The 17,238-nt window shown below is 43.6% G+C and overlaps 1 protein-coding gene across 5 annotated transcripts in view; it reads right to left on the bottom strand.

Annotated features, from left to right (window-relative positions):
• Window positions 1-10,964: 10,964 nt before the first annotated feature.
• Window positions 10,965-17,238, bottom strand: part of GSK3B (glycogen synthase kinase 3 beta) — a 268,723-nt gene continuing 262,449 nt past the window's right edge. For all 5 annotated transcript variants that reach the window (XM_084635608.1, XM_084635606.1, XM_084635609.1 and 2 more), the window contains one exon: window positions 10,965-16,609. In XM_084635608.1, coding sequence (XP_084491734.1) covers window positions 16,542-16,609 — 68 coding nt within the window. In that variant the 3' untranslated portion in view covers window positions 10,965-16,541. The remainder of the gene's footprint in view (window positions 16,610-17,238) is intronic.

Genomic DNA, 17,238 nt, shown 5'->3' on the forward strand with positions numbered 1-17,238 from the left:
TGTGGATGTAAGGAAAGTTTGTCCTTGCAGATTACCATGAAACAAGGGTCTGCCATTAAGGCCCCAGTTTCTCCAACTCTTCAGGTTGATGATGATGGATACCAAAAAGACCATCTGCATAGACAGATTCAGTAAGGAGCAGGTTGCCATAGTTTCAAAGGGAGGTCCAAGAACTAGACTGAGATCCCAAATTGGAGTGGGGTCTTTCACTTGAGGGAAAAATTACCCCAAACCTTTGATGAGCCTTGGAGATTTTGGGTGAGCAACACTGAGAAACTTTCCGGGGGGAATGAAAGGCTATTATGGCAGTCAAGCGAACACTGACCCAGCTGCTTGATAATGTTTTCTTTAGTTCCAGTAGGTAATCCAGGATAACAGAGAGTGAGGAAGATTCAGGTTCAAGTTATTTGAATTCACACCAATGGCTAAATCTTTTCCACTTTTGAAGGTAAGAATTTCAGGTAGATTCTTTCCTACTCTTTAGTAACACCCATTGTACCTCTGCAGAACAGTCAGACTCTAGCCCCACAAATGAGGGAGAAGCCATGCCCTGAGGCAGAGACATCCTAGGTTGGGATGAAACAATTGACTAGTGTCTTGGGAGAGGAGATGAGGGCTGATCAGAAGCTTGATTGCAGGACAGAGGAACAGGTAAGGATATCATGCTTGCTGTGGACCCATTGGGACTATTAGAATAACCCTGGCTTTGTCCTGTCTGATTTTGTTAATCAACCTCAGTATTAGAGGCATTGGGGGAACATGGAGAACAATCCCTTCATCCAAGGCAGGAGGAAGGCATCCCCCAGAGAATGGTGGCCTAGACCTTCTCTTGAACAGAGCAGATGACACTTCCTGTTTGTGGCAGCGGCAAAGAGGTTCCACTTCTGGAAATGCCCAACTTTGAAATATACCATGGAGTGTCTTCTTCATAGTCCTGTGAGATGCGCCTGCTGAGAGCATGGTGTTTTTTGAATGCCAGGGAGGTAGCTTACCAAAATGTGTACATTGTGGATTATGCACCAGTTCCACAACTTTATTGCTTCGGTGCACAGAGAAGGGGATCTCATTCCTCCCTGCTGCCATATTGTCTGACTGAGCTGTCCCTGATGAGAGGCAGAAAATGAAGGCAGGCATTTCTGGCCCCTGAGTTCCAACAGGTTGATGTGGAGACTGGTTTCTTGAGGTGACCATCTGCTCTGGATTGTCTGAGTATTCAGATGAGCTCCCCATCTTAATGGAGATGCATCCATTGTTACAGTGACCATTGGGATCGGTTGGAGAAAAGGAATGCCTGCACCGGTGTTGTGATGATCTTCCCACCAGTCTTGGGAATCTTTCACCTGGCAGGGTACTGAAGCCTGTTTGTCTAAACTGTGTCTGTTTGGTGAGTACTGCTCTGAGCCACTCCTAGAAGCAAAGGCGTAACCTTGCATGATCTCTTACAAAAGTGAAAGCTTCCATGTGACCAAGGAGTTGGAGGCAGTTTCTCACCCCCATCAAGGAGGTTTTGGGGGCTCCCTTGAATAGTCCTGACTAGATTTGATAAAGTTATGAATCTGTCCATGGGGAGGTAGGCCCTGGCTGCCAACAAATCGAAGGATGCCCCTATGAACTGTATTTTCAGAACAAAGGTCAACATAGATTTTTTTTTTTACATTGAGTTGAAGACCTAGTTCCAGGAACAGAGAAAGGGCCCTCTGCATGGCTGACAGCACTCTTTCATGAGACCGATCCTTGAAAAGCCAATTGTTGAGGTACAGCAATCATACAATTATAGAACTGGAAGGAACCTCAAGAGGTCATCTAGTCCAGTCCCCTGCACTCGTGGCAAGACTAAGTATTATCTAGACCATCCCTGACAGGTGTTTGTCCAACCTGCCCTAAAAAATCTCCAATGATGGAGATTCCACAACCTCCCTAGGCAGTTTATTCCAGTGCTTAACCACTCTGACAGAAAGTTTTTCCTAATGTCTGACCTAAACCACGCTTGCTGCAATTTAAACCGATTGTTTCTTGTCCTATCCTCAGAGGTTAAGAAGAACAATTTTTCTCCCTCCTCCTTGTAACAACCTTTTATGTACTTGAAAACTGTTAACATGTCCGCTCTCAGTCTTTTCTTCTTCAGACTTAACAAACCCAATTTTTTCAATCTTCCTTCACAGGTCATGTCTTCTAGACCTTTAACCATTTTTGTTGCTCTTCTCTGGACTTTCTCCAATTTGTTCACATCTTTCCTGTAATGTGGCACCCAGAACTGGACACAATACTCCAGTTGAGGCCTAATCAGCGCGGAATAAGAGTGGAAGAATTACTTCCGGGTCTTGTTTACAATACTCCTGTGAATACATCCCAGAATTATGTTTGCTTTTTTTGCAACAGCGTTACACTGTTGACTCATATTTAATGATCCACTATGACCCCCAGATCCCTTTCCACAGTATTCCTTCCTTGGCAGTCATTTCCCATTTTGTATGTGTGCAGCTGATTGCTCTTTCCTAAGTGGAGTACTTTGCAATTTGTCCTTAAGGAATTTCATCCTATTTACTTCAGACCATTTCTGCAGTTTGTCCAGATCATTTTGAATTTTAATTCTACCCTCCAAAGCTCTTGCAACCCCTCCTAGCTTGCCTTCGTCTACAAACTTTATAAGTGTACTCTCTATGCCATTATCTAAATCGTTGATGAAGATATTGAACAGAACCGATCCCTGTGGGACCCCACTCATTATGCCCTTCCAGTATGACTGTGAACCACTGATAAATACTCTCTGGGAACGATTTTCTAACCAGTTATGCACCCACTTTATGGTAGCTCCGTCTAGGTTGTATTTCCCTAGTTTGTTTATGAGAAGGTCATGCGAGACAGTATACTTACTAAGTCAAGATATACCACATCTACTGCTTCCCCCCTATCCACAAGGCTTGTTACCCTGTCAAAGAAAGCTATTAGGTTGGTTTGACATGATTTGCTCTTGACAAATCCATGCTGTTACTTATCACTTCATTATCTTCTAGGTGTTTGCAAACTGATTTATTAATTATTTGCTCCATTATCTTTCCAGGTACAGAAGTTAAGCTGACTGGTCTGTAATTCCCCAGGTTGTCCTTATTTCCCTTTTTATAGATGAGCACTATATTTGCCCTTTTCCAGTCTTCTGGAATGTCTCCTGTCTTCCATGACTTTTCAAAGATAATTGCTAATGGCTCAGATATCTCCTCAGTCAGCTCCTTGAGTATTCTAGGATGCATTTCTTCAGGCCCTGGTGATTTGAAGACATCTAACTTGTCTAAGTAATTTTTGATTTGTTCTTTCCCTATTTTAGACTCTGATCCTACCTCATTTTCCCTGGCATTCACTATGTTAGATGTCCAATTGCCACCAACCTTCTTGGTGAAAACCGAAACAAAGAAGTCATGAAGCACCTCTGCCTTTTCCACATTTACTGTTATTGTCTTTCCTCCCTCATTGAGTAATGGGCCTACTCTGTCCTTGGTCTTCCTCTTGCTTCTAATGTATTTTTAGAATGTTTTTTTTGGTTACCTTTTATGTCCCTAGCTAGTTTGATCTCTTTTTGTGCCTTGGCTTTTCTAATTTTGTCCCTATATATTTGTGTTATTCGTTTATATTCATCCGTTGTAATTTGATCGAGTTTCCACTTTTTGTAGGACTCTTCTTTGAGTTTTAGATCATTGAAGATCTCCTGGTTTAGCCAATGTGGTCTCTTGCCAACTTCCTATCTTTCCTACGCAGTGGGATAGTTTGCTCTTGTGCCCTTAATAATGTCTCTTTGAAAAACTGCCAACTGTCTTCAATTGTTTTTCCCCTTAGACTTGCTTCCCATGAGATTTTACCTACCAACGCCCTGAGTTCGCTAAAGTCTGCCTTCGTGAGCTACAGCATCCGATGAAGTGAGCTGTAGTTTATGCTCAAATAAATTTGTTAGTCTCTAAGGTGCCACAAGTACTCCTTTTCTGTCTGGATACAGGCGCAGGTGGAGGAGACAAGAGTAGCGTTTGAACTGGCGATTCGGCCGTTCCCAACCATAGCAACGTTATTTTGTCTCCCTCCCACAAAAAAACTCCCTCTCTCAAGCTCCCTTGGTCGCTTAGCCTCTGGCTTTTAAGGTCTTCCCTCCTAGGTCAGCCCTACCCCCTTGTTAATCACACAGGGGGAGGGTGATCACAAGGCTGACTGAGGCTGATCAAGGGAACAAAGGCTCAAACTGTCCCCAAACATACAATCCCAACTGACCCTGTAACTGAAATAACCTGAAAGACAAACACAAACAGCCAAACAAACTCACTCCAAGGTTAGTACTCGCACCTTGTTTGTTCAGCAGGGGGAATCTCCTTCACCCGCTCTCAAACTCAGGTTTGTGGTCCCCTGTTCACTAGCTAGCAATACTAAAATCACCTCTCAATGACAGTAAGTGGCCATCACCACTAGATCCTTTGAAAACATTCTCAGAGCTGAGGAGAGTCCAAAGGGGATTACCCGATATTGAAAATGATTCTGGCTAAAAACAAAATGGAGGTTTTCTGTGAGGTGGGTGTATCGCTATATGGAAATATGCATCTTGTGAGTTGAGGGCTGAAAACCAATCCCCAGAATTTAGTTGAAGGAATTATAGCTGCCAGAGCCACCATCAAAAAGAAAAGGAGTACTTGTGGCACCTTAGAGACTAACAAATTCATTTGAGCATAAGCTTTCGTGAGCTACAGCTCACTTCATTGGATGCATTCAGTGGAAAATACAGTGGGGAGATTTTATATACACAGAGAACATGAAACAATGGGTGTTACCATACACACTGTAACGAGAGTGATCAGGTAATGTGAGCTATTACCAGCAGGAGAGTGGGGGGAAAAAACCTTTTGTAGTGAAAATCAAGGTGGGCCATTTCCAGCAGTTGACAAGAATGTCTGAGGAACAGTGTGGGAGGGGAAATAAACATGGGGAAATAATTTTACTTTGTGTAATGACCCATCCACTCCCAGTCTTTATTCAAGCCTAAGTTAATTGTATTCAGTTTGCAAATTAATTCCAATTCAGCAGTCTCTCGTTGGAGTCTGTTTTTGAAGTTTTTTTGTTGAAGAATTGCCACTTTTAGGTCTGTAATCGAGTGACCAAAGAGATTGAAGTATTCTCCGACTGGTTTTTGAATGTTATAATTCTTGACGTCTGATTTGTGTCCATTTATTCTTTTACATAGAGACTGTCCAGTTTGGCCAATGTACATGGCAGAGGGGCATTGCTGGTACATGATGGCATATATCACATTGGTAGATGTGCAGGTGAACAAGCCTCTGACAGTGTGGCTGATGTGATTAGGCCCTATGATGGTGTCCCCTGAATAGATATGTGGACACAGTTGGCAACGGGCTTTGTTGCAAGGATAGGTTCCTGGGTTAGTGGTTCTGTTGTGTGGTGTGTGGTTGCTAGTGAGTATTCGCTTCAGGTTGGGGGGCTGTCTGTAAGCAAGGACTGGCCTGTCTCCCCAGATCTGTGAGAGTGATGGGTCATCCTTCAGGATAGGTTGTAGATCTTTGATGATGCGTTGGAGAGGTTTTAGTTGGGGGCTGAAGGTGATGGCTAGTGGCATTGTGTTATTTCCTTTGTTGGGCCTGTCCTGTAGTAGGTAACTTCTGGGTACTCTTCTGGCTCTGTCAATCTGTTTCTTTACTTCAGCAGCTGGGTACTGTAGTTGTAAGAATACTTGATAGAGATCTTGTAGGTGTTTGTCTCTGTCTGAGGGGTTGGAGCAAATGCGGTTGTATCGTAGAGCTTGGCTGTAGACAATGGATCGTGTGGTGTGGTCTGGATGAAAGCTGGAGGCATGTAGGTAGGCATAGTGGTCAGGTGGTTTCCAGTATAGGGTGGTGTTTATGTGACCATCGCTTATTAGCACTGTAGTGTTCAGGAAGTGGATCTCTTGTGTGGACTGGTCCAGGCTGAGGTTGACGGTGGGATGGAAATTGTTGAAGTCATGGTGGAATTCCTCAAGGGCTTCTTTTCCATGGGTCCAGATGATGAAGATGTCATCAGTGTAGCGCAGGTAGAGTAGGGGCGTTAGGGGACGAGAGCTGAGGAAGCGTTGTTCTAAGTCAGCCATAAAAATGTTGACATACTGTGGGGCCATGCGGGTACCCATAGCAGTGCCAATGATTTGAAGGTATACATTGTCCCCAAATGTGAAATAGTTATGAGTGAGGACAAAGTCACAAAGTTTAGCCACCAGGTTTGCTGTGGCATTATTGGGGATACTGTTCCTGATGGCTTGTAGTCCATCTTTGTGTGGAATGTTGGTGTAGAGGGCTTCTACATGCATAGTGGGCTAGGATGATGTTTTCAGGAATATCACTGATGGATTGTAGTTTCCTCGTGACCTTCTGAGACTTTAGAACTTTGTTTAGTAGCCTTAAATCTAAAAGAGGTCTCCGTCCTCCATTTTTCTCCGGTACGAGGAAGTAATTGAAGTAGAACCCCTTTTCCTTTGTGTTGAGCATGTACAGGGTCTATCGATCCTAATCAAAGAAGGGAGTTTATGTCCTGTCTGAATGACCCCTTATGAGAGAGGTGGGAAAGAGAAGGGAGGGATGGAATGTGGATGGTGTAGCTCATTGGTACAGTATCAAAGACCTATTTGTCTGTAATAATATGCACCCAGGCATGCTGAAAATGGGGAATCCGGGCAAATTGAGCGTGGTGACGTAAAAAATGGGGAGGATTTGAACCCTCAACCAACCCATCAAAACTGGTGTTTTGATGCTGGCTGTATTCGGTCCAGGTGGGTGAGCGGTTCTTTTCCTCTGGAGGGTTCAGTGGGTCTTTGGAACCTAGAGAATACGATTGGATGGGATCTCTGGGCAGTTTGTGACCTACTAAATTTTCTTTTATTTGTAAGGGTGTAAATTCCCAGGGATCATAAAGTGGCCCTGGAGTCTTGCTCCCTCCTACAACCTGTTGCCGTCTTCACAGCAATTATCGCTGCTACCTTGCCCTAGGTGCCGAAGTACCCAATGGGCAACACCTAGACCCCAGCAAGCTCCCAAGTATTGCTAGGTTGCCTTCTTGGCCCTATTCCCCAGGCCTGTGGAAAAAGGTCATACTGCGGTTCCCCTAGATGCCCTCACACAGCTCTGTAATGGCAGCATCCTCTGGCCCAGGCCCTCCGCACTGCACCTGCTGAGCTTCTGGCCAGCTCTTCCCAGCTGCTAATCTCCCTGCTGGGCTTATACTTCATCTTCCCCTGCTGACTGGAGCACCTCATCATCAGCCTCTGGCTCACGGTGCCCTCGTAGGCTTTGCCACTCGCTCCCGGCAGTTGAGATCAGCTGCCTGCTGTTTAGAACAGTGACAAGTCAGCTGTGTCACTTGCAGCTCAGCTCTCTGGCCCTGCAGTCTTCTGCCTGGCTACAGTGGCTGGCTGCATTCCCTATGGTCCTGCTTTCCCCTCTCACTAGCTGCAGGACTCCCACAGCCCCACATCTTCCTTCCCAGGCCTAAGAGAAAAAAAAAGGGGTAGAGAGATTTTGCCTTCGTGATAGCCATGATCCATGCGGGCAGGTGTCAGCTAAGACAGTTCTTAAAGCACGTCGACCCTACAGAATCCAGGTATTGACCTTGCCTTTCCTGAAGCTCAGGCCAACCTTAGCCCTCCCAGGTTAGTGCATCACTAGCAAGCCGGGTGGCTTAACACAGCTGCTGGAACCTGCCTGCTGAATTGGTCAGTGCAGAAGATCACACTCGCAAAGCGTTTGATGAAAGGGATTCAGAGGTTAAAGGCTGCAAATTAAGCAGGATGAGAAAGGATGATATGGGGCACGTGGGCAAGGAGTGAGCGGTATGGGTCAGTCCCAAACCAACCCATGTCCCAGTGGGGACTGCACACTGAAAACAGCATGATTGGGTCCTGGAGCATAACGAGGCTGTGAAGTAAGTGCCAGGGTTTGAATGTCAGTGGCCTTCCCAGCAGGTCCAGCAACTTAGGAGTCTTCCAGCTCCCCCTTTTCATCCAGGCAATTAAATGTTTCATGGCTGTGTGGAGCTTCCTTCCACCGCCGGCTCCTTCCTGCACTTTGTCATTCCCTCTGTCAAGGTTCCTCCCCCACTCTGAACTCTAGGGTACAGATGTGGGGACCTGCATGAAAAACCTCCTAAGCTTATCTTTACCAGCTTAGGTCAAAACTTCCCCAAGGTACAAAATATTACCCCCGTTATCCTTAGACTGGCCGCTACCACCACCAAACTAATACTGGTTACTGGGGAAGAGCTGTTTGGACGCGTCCTTCCCCCCAAAATACTTCCCAAAACCTTGCACCCCACTTCCTGGACAAGGTTTGGTAAAAAGCCTCACCAATTTGCCTAGGTGACTACAGACCCAGACCCTTGGATCTTAAGAACAATGAACAATCCTCCCAACACTTGCACCCCCCCTTTCCTGGGAAATGTTGGATAAAAAGCCTCACCAATTTGCATAGGTGACCACAAACCCAAACCCTTGGATCTGAGAACAATGAAAAAGCATTCAGTGTTTTACAAGACGACTTTTAATAAAAAATAGAAGTAAATAGAAATAAAGAAATCCCCCCTGTAAAATCAGGATGGTATATATCTTACAGGGTAATTAGATTCAAAAACATAGAGAACCCCTCTAGGCAAAACCTTAAGTTACAAAAAAGATACACAGACAGAAATAGTTATTCTATTCAGCACAATTCTTTTCTCAGCCATTTAAAGAAATCATAATCTAACACATACCTAGCTAGATTACTTACTAAAAGTTCTAAGACTCCATTCCTGTTCTGTCCCTGGCAAGCGCAGCATACAGACAGACACAGACCCTTTGTTTTTCTCCCTCCTCCCAGCTTTTGAAAGTATCTTGTCTCCTCATTGGTCATTTTGGTCAGGTGCCAGCGAGGTTACCTTTAGCTTCTTAACCCTTTACAGGTGAGAGGAGCTTTCCCCTGGCCAGGAGGGATTTCAAAGGGGTTTACCCTTCCCTTTATATTTATGACACCCTCTCTGTCCTGCCTTTCACTCACAGGTCACCCGACTACCTCGGCCAGCCCCAACTCAGAAAGCCATGTATAGCTAGTGGCCAAGTGTGAGATAATGTGACTCTTGTTGCGGAGCGACAGCTCCAGGGCTGGTGCCACCACATCCAGCCCTGGCTCTGCCGTGCCATTCTGCCCTTGGACCCTGCTGGGCTGCCAACCCGCAGATCACCGTGCTATGAACCTAGCTGTGCAAGCGGAGCACCTTGTGCACACTGGTCCAACACTACCCCTCTTTATTGCCTATTTTTACACCTACAGTAGAAAATTTGAGAAGCAGTGCCAAGGTCCTGGTCACCTGGTTCTACCAAGCCCTTGAGAGGTAAATTGAAACATACCTGCCAGGGGACAGGCTGGTGGCAGGGATTGGAAATGGCCTGTAAAGCCTTTTAGTTGTAGAGCACCCATTCAAAACCAGCCTAGCGTGGTTGTCACCAAGTCACTCCTCTGACAGCTTTCCAGGGGTTCCTATGGGAAGTTGATGGTCTCAGTCCATATTGCCCTGGCCCTATTGCTAGGATAGAGGCCAAAGAGTCAGGGTCTAATAAACCCTTCCAAGCCAATGGGAGCGCTGCATTCAGATAGTGCCACCCTGCTGGACTGGGCCCTCAATGGGCCACAGAGACGGAGCTTGTCCCTCCTCTTCCCAGCTCATGCCTGAGGCAGAGTTTTTCCCAAGGCCAGGGAGCATCATGTGTGCCCAGCTACAGCCCTCCTCCCCTTGAGTACATGATGGGTAATGGGATCACAATTCAGCCCTACCCTGCCCCATATATAGAACCCACCTAACTATGTGACTCACTGCACTGGATCTACTTTAGTCGCTGAAGCAGAGAGGACACATTAGCTAGATCCTGAGCGCTCTCACAGGAAGAAATTGGCTGCTCCAATTTACTGCCAACAGAGCTGAGAGAATGGGCTAGGGCAACCGAGTGAGCTGTGACAAAGGGCAGGAGGTTAGGGCTGAGCATTATGCAGTATTCATTAAAGGCTGGAGGATCAAGGATACTAACAGCTCAGAAATGGATCATAACTGTCCCAAGGGCTTCAGGATTCAGTACTAGGCAGCAGCAGAGAATGAGAAGCAGGGCAGCTCAGGCAGGCAGTGAGAAACCTTGATTAGTTTGGGGGGTGAAACTAGGTTGCAGGCCACGGAGGAGTGAAAGGAAGTACAAAGGCAAGATGGAATTAACAAACTCCACCTGAAACCATGCCACCTGCACAGCCTCCAGGAGGGGAACTGTGGGTTTGGGTTCAGTCAGGTCATGGGCTTAATGATATTGATTTAAACAGAAAAAAATCTCAACAGGGTAGATGCTAATTTCATACATCCCATCAGCCCTTTTGCGACCCAGAAATAACCAGGAAATACACACACTTGCTTTTCCAGATTTTTGGGGAAAAAACAAACCCATAAGCCTTAAACAGGTCTTGGCAATTCAGGAGGTAATATACAGTACTCTACAGAGTCAGGATAGTGTTGAAGGGGTGTTAGGCTGTAGGAGCCATAAATCCCATTTGTGGTCACTAAAGATCACCCGTGGGAGGGACATTTGCTGCAGGGCTCTGGCCACATTCCAGAACCTGGGGAACGATGTTCTACTTAACCAACTTCTCCTGAGAATTTCAGTTGGATGTTCCCACAGCTCCTCTCCTAACCCTCTGTGTCATGTTACTGGGAGCTGTTAGGTATCTGTATGCCATAGGTACCCCATAGGTATCTGTATGCCAGCAGTGAATTAAACAAGCCCTGGTGTAGATTCGTAACATGGACTGGGATTCTCAGGGAGGAAAGGCGCTACAGAAATGTAAGACTGGGACAACCTTGGTTTGTGCATATTTGAGAGTTACTGTTCAGACAGCTCTGAATGTGATGTGTGACTCTAGGAATAAACCAAGAGGAGCCTCTTTGCAATATAAATTTGTTTTTATTGAAGCAGCAGTCACATGACCTTGCATCTAGACTTTAGGATAGCGACAGAACGGATGTGGCCAGGTCAGCCAGCCCAAAAAGGATTTTTGTTGTTGCGCTAATAGACAAGTCATGTTTAATACATACATTATCCAGTACTGGAAAACCCAACTCAGAGATAGCAACGTGCTGATTTGTTGGAGGAACAGCCCCACTGGATGTGGTCTTGACAAACTTTACAGATCACCACCAAATAACATTACTAATGGGATCAAATAAAAAAAAAGATGAGTGCGGTATTCAAAGCCAGCAATTTACACAGGTTCTTAGCTTGCCCCTATAGGTGGAGGGTAACGTTTTTTGTTTGTTTTTTTTAGCTGTACTGCCACGGGGTTCCTCGCTCCATCAAACCAAACGGAATCATAGACAGAAGCTGGCATCTCTTGGGAAAGTATCATGGAATAACACAGATCATTTAAGAAAACATGCTTATTTTAATTTTAATTATTACAAAGAGTCATGTCCACCTATTTTGGGGGGGTGGGGGTGGAAAGAGGTGTGGGGTCAGGAATGGGGTGGAGCAGGAAGAGGAGGAGAGAAAAACCAGGGTTTTGAAATAAAGACCACACACTTTGCATTTTTAAATTTAATTTCCAGGCTAACCTACTTTTTATTTAATGCAAATTACAGTACCAGTTAACTATTTCCGAACCGAGTCACACAGAACAAAATGTATTTACAAGGGGGTCGGAGGGGCTGGGGAAATAATAAAACATTAAGCATACTTTCCACAAAAAAAGTTTATATTTAAAATGAAAAAAAATTCAGTCACAGAGGCATTCAAGTAGTAATAGTTATACAGGTTTTGCTTTTCCTTTAAATCAAGACAGATTTGCACAAGTGTATGCAATAGTTTGTATACAACCCACAGTCCTTAATATATATATTTATTTTTTGTAGATTTCTGTTTTTAAGATGGAAGCGGTCAGGCTAATTTGTGTGTGTACAGGCCCAAGTGATCCGTCAGCAACACATTAATGAACGCAAATTTTTACAGGCAAGCAAATTTATATATATAAATATATATATATATAAAATTGAGGAAGAACACCACAAGGACGCTACTTTTCTCAAGCTAACCCCCTAGGTACTGTTTTTTTAGTTTTACTTTTCTGTTGTTTTGCTGTTATTGCAGTGTTGCAAAATGAAACAAATTCCATGAACAAAAACTGACTAAAACCCCTGTGGAAATAATGGGAACCCCAAAGATGCCTTTTTATAGTCTCAGAAAAGTAGATCCTGGGTCGAATACTCCACTGTGCTTTTATAGCTTGTGTAGTTTTTTTTTTTTTTTTTTTTAACCTTCAGTAGCTGAGATTTCTAATAGAGAAAAGTTTACTGGTAATTGTTTTTTTTTTTAAGCATAACAAGTCTGGAAAAATGTAAAATGATCTCTCGTTGCGAACTGCAGGCATCTGCCGTTACTGAGATAAAACTTGGTTTAAAACAACTAGAAAAGTGAACTGGGATCTTGGATCAGCCATTTTTTTTTTGTTTTTTGTTTTTTAAATTTATAGGTAAACGACCATCATTAATTTTTTTCCTTAAAAAGGTAGCTAAGTTTGAAATTAAAATACCAGTGTCTTGATTGACGTCCACCAGGGGACACAGAGAATGTAATTCATTCCATCTCAGAAACATATGCAATTGCAGAGTAGACAAAATGACAGATCAAGACCATACTTCATTAAAAACAAGCCAAAAATAAAATTAAAAAAAAAAAAAAAAAAAAAAAAGCAAGCTAGTAACAATTCCGAGTGGACTGTCAAAAACAAATTGACATCACTGACCTTCCTGTCACCAGAAAGAAAGTGCAGCCTCTGCCTCACTGGAATGGACACGAGATGGATAAAAACAAAAACCAAAACAAACAAAAAACCAAAACAAACAAAAAAACCAGCAACCTTTGGTTTGGTAAAGAGTTAAGTGTTTTCCCATTCAAGACAATCTTATGTGGAATACTAACAAGGTAGAAAACACAAGTGAACTAATTTTAAAAACAAGGCCTTCGTGCTGGGCACAAGAAATCAAGAATAACATTAAAGTTATTGTCTTAAGAAAACAAACTGGCAGGGGAGGGGCTGGGGAACAGCAGAAACAGGAACAGGAAATTCCCTTAATACAAAGATGCTATAGTGTCCTACAGTAATGGCCCCAGAGCACCGCAGCTATCCTGCAGGCTGTCTGGCTCTCAGTGTAGAATACTAGGGGGATTTTTAAATATCTTTTCTGTTTGTAAAAGCCCAATTTGCTCTCTCTTTAACACAGTGAAGGGAGAGATAAAAAACCAAAGGCTCCACAAGACCTCTGGACAGAAGGAATAGGGAGAGACATGCAAAGTCTAATCTAGCTACTAGGTGCCAAGTGGGCAGGTGTCAAATGAAACCAGTCATTGCTATTGGGGGGCAGTGGCGTGGGCAACTTTAGAACATCCAGAGCAAAGCCATGGCTTGAATGAAATGATTCACAAACACAATTTCCTTTCGTTCCACTACGGACCATGGTATCACTGAAACCTTACAAGCACTCCAAAGGGTGAGAAAGCAGGGGAGCAAAGATGCCATTTTGTCTGGGCTACAGCTGTTAAAAAGGACAAAAAAAGGGAAATAAAATTAAAAAAATCATGGAAGCGAAGGCACTCCAAACTATATAGATACACTATACATCGCTAGAGTTATTGTTACAATAATACAGGCCGGTACCTACTGTACAGAGTTAAAACTATATGGCTTTAAAAAGCTCGTCTACATTTTGTCTGATTATTAAACAGAATCACTGCCCTGAACGGTAACTTTTTGCTCATTAATAACAGTTCCTGGGTCCACATATTTACATACAAAACAATAAAACTCAAAATTTAAAAACAATCAAAAATAATGTACAAGCTTGAATTTGGTGAGGAGCTCCCCCCATACCCTTATTTACAAAAAAAAAAAAAAAAAAAAAAAAAAAAAAAAGTGATTCGAAGGCCTGGATCGAACATGTATAAAAACCATTTGTGATCCTGCCATGATCCTTGAAAAAAAGTCAGAGACGCCAGCCTACACAGACACACACTTGCACCATCGTGAAGTAGAACTAAAAGAATGAGAGAAAAGCTCTTTACTCTTCTCCTCTACCAACCACCTGAAACAAGCAGCGATTTTTATCAACTTGGTAATTTACTGTCCCCAAGTCCAGAGTAAATGTCTTTGCCCAGCCTTCCAGCTGTCTTGTCTATACAGCAGATCCAGTCACTGCTACTGTCCCCAGCTTTTCAAGTCTTCTAAAATCTCTCCGGACATTTGATCATGTCAGGCTCTAGTCCATCATTCATGGCACTCACTGGCTCATTGCTTGCATTAACACTCCTTTCAGGCTTCAGTTATTTATTACAAGTGCAGGGGGTGTTTTTGTTCAATTAAAAAACATGGTTTCCCTTCTCTTCAGCTGTAATCAGCCTAGAGCTGCTTAAAAATCTTTTCTGTTGCCCACAGTTTCACTAAATAATGAGGGACATAACTAAGGTGGATTAGCCATTCTCTTTCCAGGTATCCACTCATCTGTGCAAACAACTCCCCTCCCAGACAGCCGTTGTTTAGCAGACAGGACAGAGGGACCTCTACGGCTGCTAAGAAACATTCCTTCAAAAAAATCTCACAAACGGGCAAACATGAAGCACATGGACAGGAAATGTACTGAGTTCATAAACAAACCTCCTGCCACCCTGCAGTGACTGCGTTTAGTTAGCCGCTACTGCTGGCTACTCCTGGGCCACACATAAAAGTCTGTAAATGTAAGAAACAATTTATTGTGCCTTAAAGATCCACAGGTCAAGTAACAGCCCATAAGCACCAGGCGACTAAGGTTTCTCTGAACGTGTGTAAGGCCCACAGGGACATCAGCCTCAACGATGAGACAGACCAGGCCTCAAAAGTCTATTTCTGCATTGCAGCTGCAACTCTTCCTGCTGCTCAACTGACTCTTCCCAAGGAATATTGCTTTAACTTCAGAAATGGAGACTTTGATTCTAACACCATTCACCACTACAGGAAAAAAAACCCTTAAACTCAGACTGGAAACAAACATTCATCTTATGCTTCAATCAGACCATTTAAAGACTGTAGACAAAATAAAACTCAAAAAGCAGTACTGTATCTATTTATATTATATACACACACTTATGTCGTCAGCTTCCCCTCAAGTCAGCAGGTACAAGTTACTGTTGATATCATTTGATGTGTATTTTATTAATATTCTACCCATGTAAAAACATAATGGCAACTCTGACATGCATCAATAAATAAAGATTAAAAAAGCAGGAGGTTAAAATGATGAAATTAAATACAGATTCTAGCTGTGGATTTAAAATGAGATCTATAGAGCGTGGCAATCTGCAAGCTCAAACTGCAGTAAAAAATATTACAAATAAACCAGTAGATTGTTACAGTTCACATTATAAACCCTGGTGTCCTTTTCCTGTGTGCATCTTGGGAAAGGGCATCCCGTTCAGAGCAAAAAACTGAAAAATTCTTTCACAGTGGCCACTTTCCAAAAGGCCCCAAAACTCCGCCTGCCCCCTCCTCCTGCGGGATTCCATTCATCATCTTCTCTCTGCTGGAGATTAGAGCTGACTGGCCCTTCTCTTGCACTACATGGCTCTCTTCAAAACAGAAGTCCAAGACTTGGTGGAGGAGCTCAGACTAGGCAAACAAGCTGCTTCAATAAAGCTAACCAGGTGTGTTTGACATGCGTGTGTGTATATATTATAAATATATATCCATATATATCCCACTTGATAGGCTTTTTTTCCATATTGAAGCTGCAGGTTTCTCCCTTGCTAGCGCTAATTTTTAAAGTAAGTCTTCCACTAGCAGTTCCAAGTTTAGACATACAGTAAGCACCCCCCGCCCTACATATTAGCTTATCACCTCCCCATCCCCCAGACCATGCCAAAGGCAGTTCTTCAGATAGCCTCGATATGGATTCACTTACGAGAAACACTGAGCTCTGTTGAATGATCCTGGCTAAGCTCCCGACCAAATTCAAGCTGTGCACTACACCAAAGTCTGAAACTTCACTTCAAAGGAAAATAAAAAAAGAGGTTATTAAAAAAAAAAAAAAACCCAACGTCAGCAGAGAATGACGTTCTTTCTGTTGTGGGAGGGGGCATGAGGCAAGAGTCCTTGTTCTGAAGTACACAACAGCAAACTTTCCATGCGAAGAGATTGTCAAGGGAAGAGACATTGGTGTGTTCTATTGCTCCACTTTCCCTTCTCCCCCCCACCTATTCCCCTGCCCTGGAGACCCCGCAGAGTGAGAATACAATGAAACTGGTTTGTATTTATAGATATTTTACAAGGTTAAATAAGAACAACAATAATAATAAAAAAATTGAACACTAAAATGAACAGGGTTTGTTTCGTTTTGTTTTTTTCCTCTTTTAATTTTCTTTCCAAATGTGACCAGTGTTGCTGAGCAAGACTCAAATTACTGGTGATTTTTCCTGTGCAGCTGGCTTGCGTGGGACCACTTCAGGTGGAGTTGGAGGCGGATGCTGAAGCTGCGTTATTGGTCTGACCTCGCTCTCCTGCATTAACATCTGCCAATGACAGAAAGGGGAGAGCAAAAAGCAGTGTTACTTCCAAGCAACAGTCACCTCAATCAATGGATTTGACCCTTTTGGCGCACACAGCCCTACAGCCCCCACCAGCTTCGAACCCATGTAGTCTGCTTCACTGTGCCATGCTGTGGGGTTAAGATGTTCTCCTGAACGCAATCATGGCTGAGGAGGGAGTGATTCAATGGGGCATGATCTGCAAGAAGCACATTACTGACTCAAATGGAGCTGCAGAAAAGCCTTTTTCAAAGGTTGAAGTCACCAGGGTACCAGCACTATCTTGCACTTTACACTGCAAGTGTGCATAGCTGTAGGCCAGAGGTGGCCCAGTGGGAAAACTTGCTGCAACGCTCACAGTCATGTTAGAATTCAATAACTTTACTGGCATGGCAAAGCACACTCGCATTCCCAAAGTATGTGTGGCTACCACAAGCTTTCCCATTGGTGCTCAGGCTTTATATTGTGTCCATCATGTAGTGAAGCCATCTGTTAAATGTGTGAATGAGCCAAGACAATGAAAGCAACCGACCACAGTCTCTGGTAGAAACAGCTTGTGTATTAACGTGTAATTCATGCACTTGTTCCCGCAATACATGTCTTTCAGGTCTATT

The sequence above is a fragment of the Lepidochelys olivacea genome (genome assembly GCF_965140295.1).
Source record: "Lepidochelys olivacea isolate rLepOli2 genome assembly, chromosome: 1".
In the NCBI taxonomy this organism is placed as follows: Eukaryota; Metazoa; Chordata; order Testudines; family Cheloniidae; genus Lepidochelys; species Lepidochelys olivacea.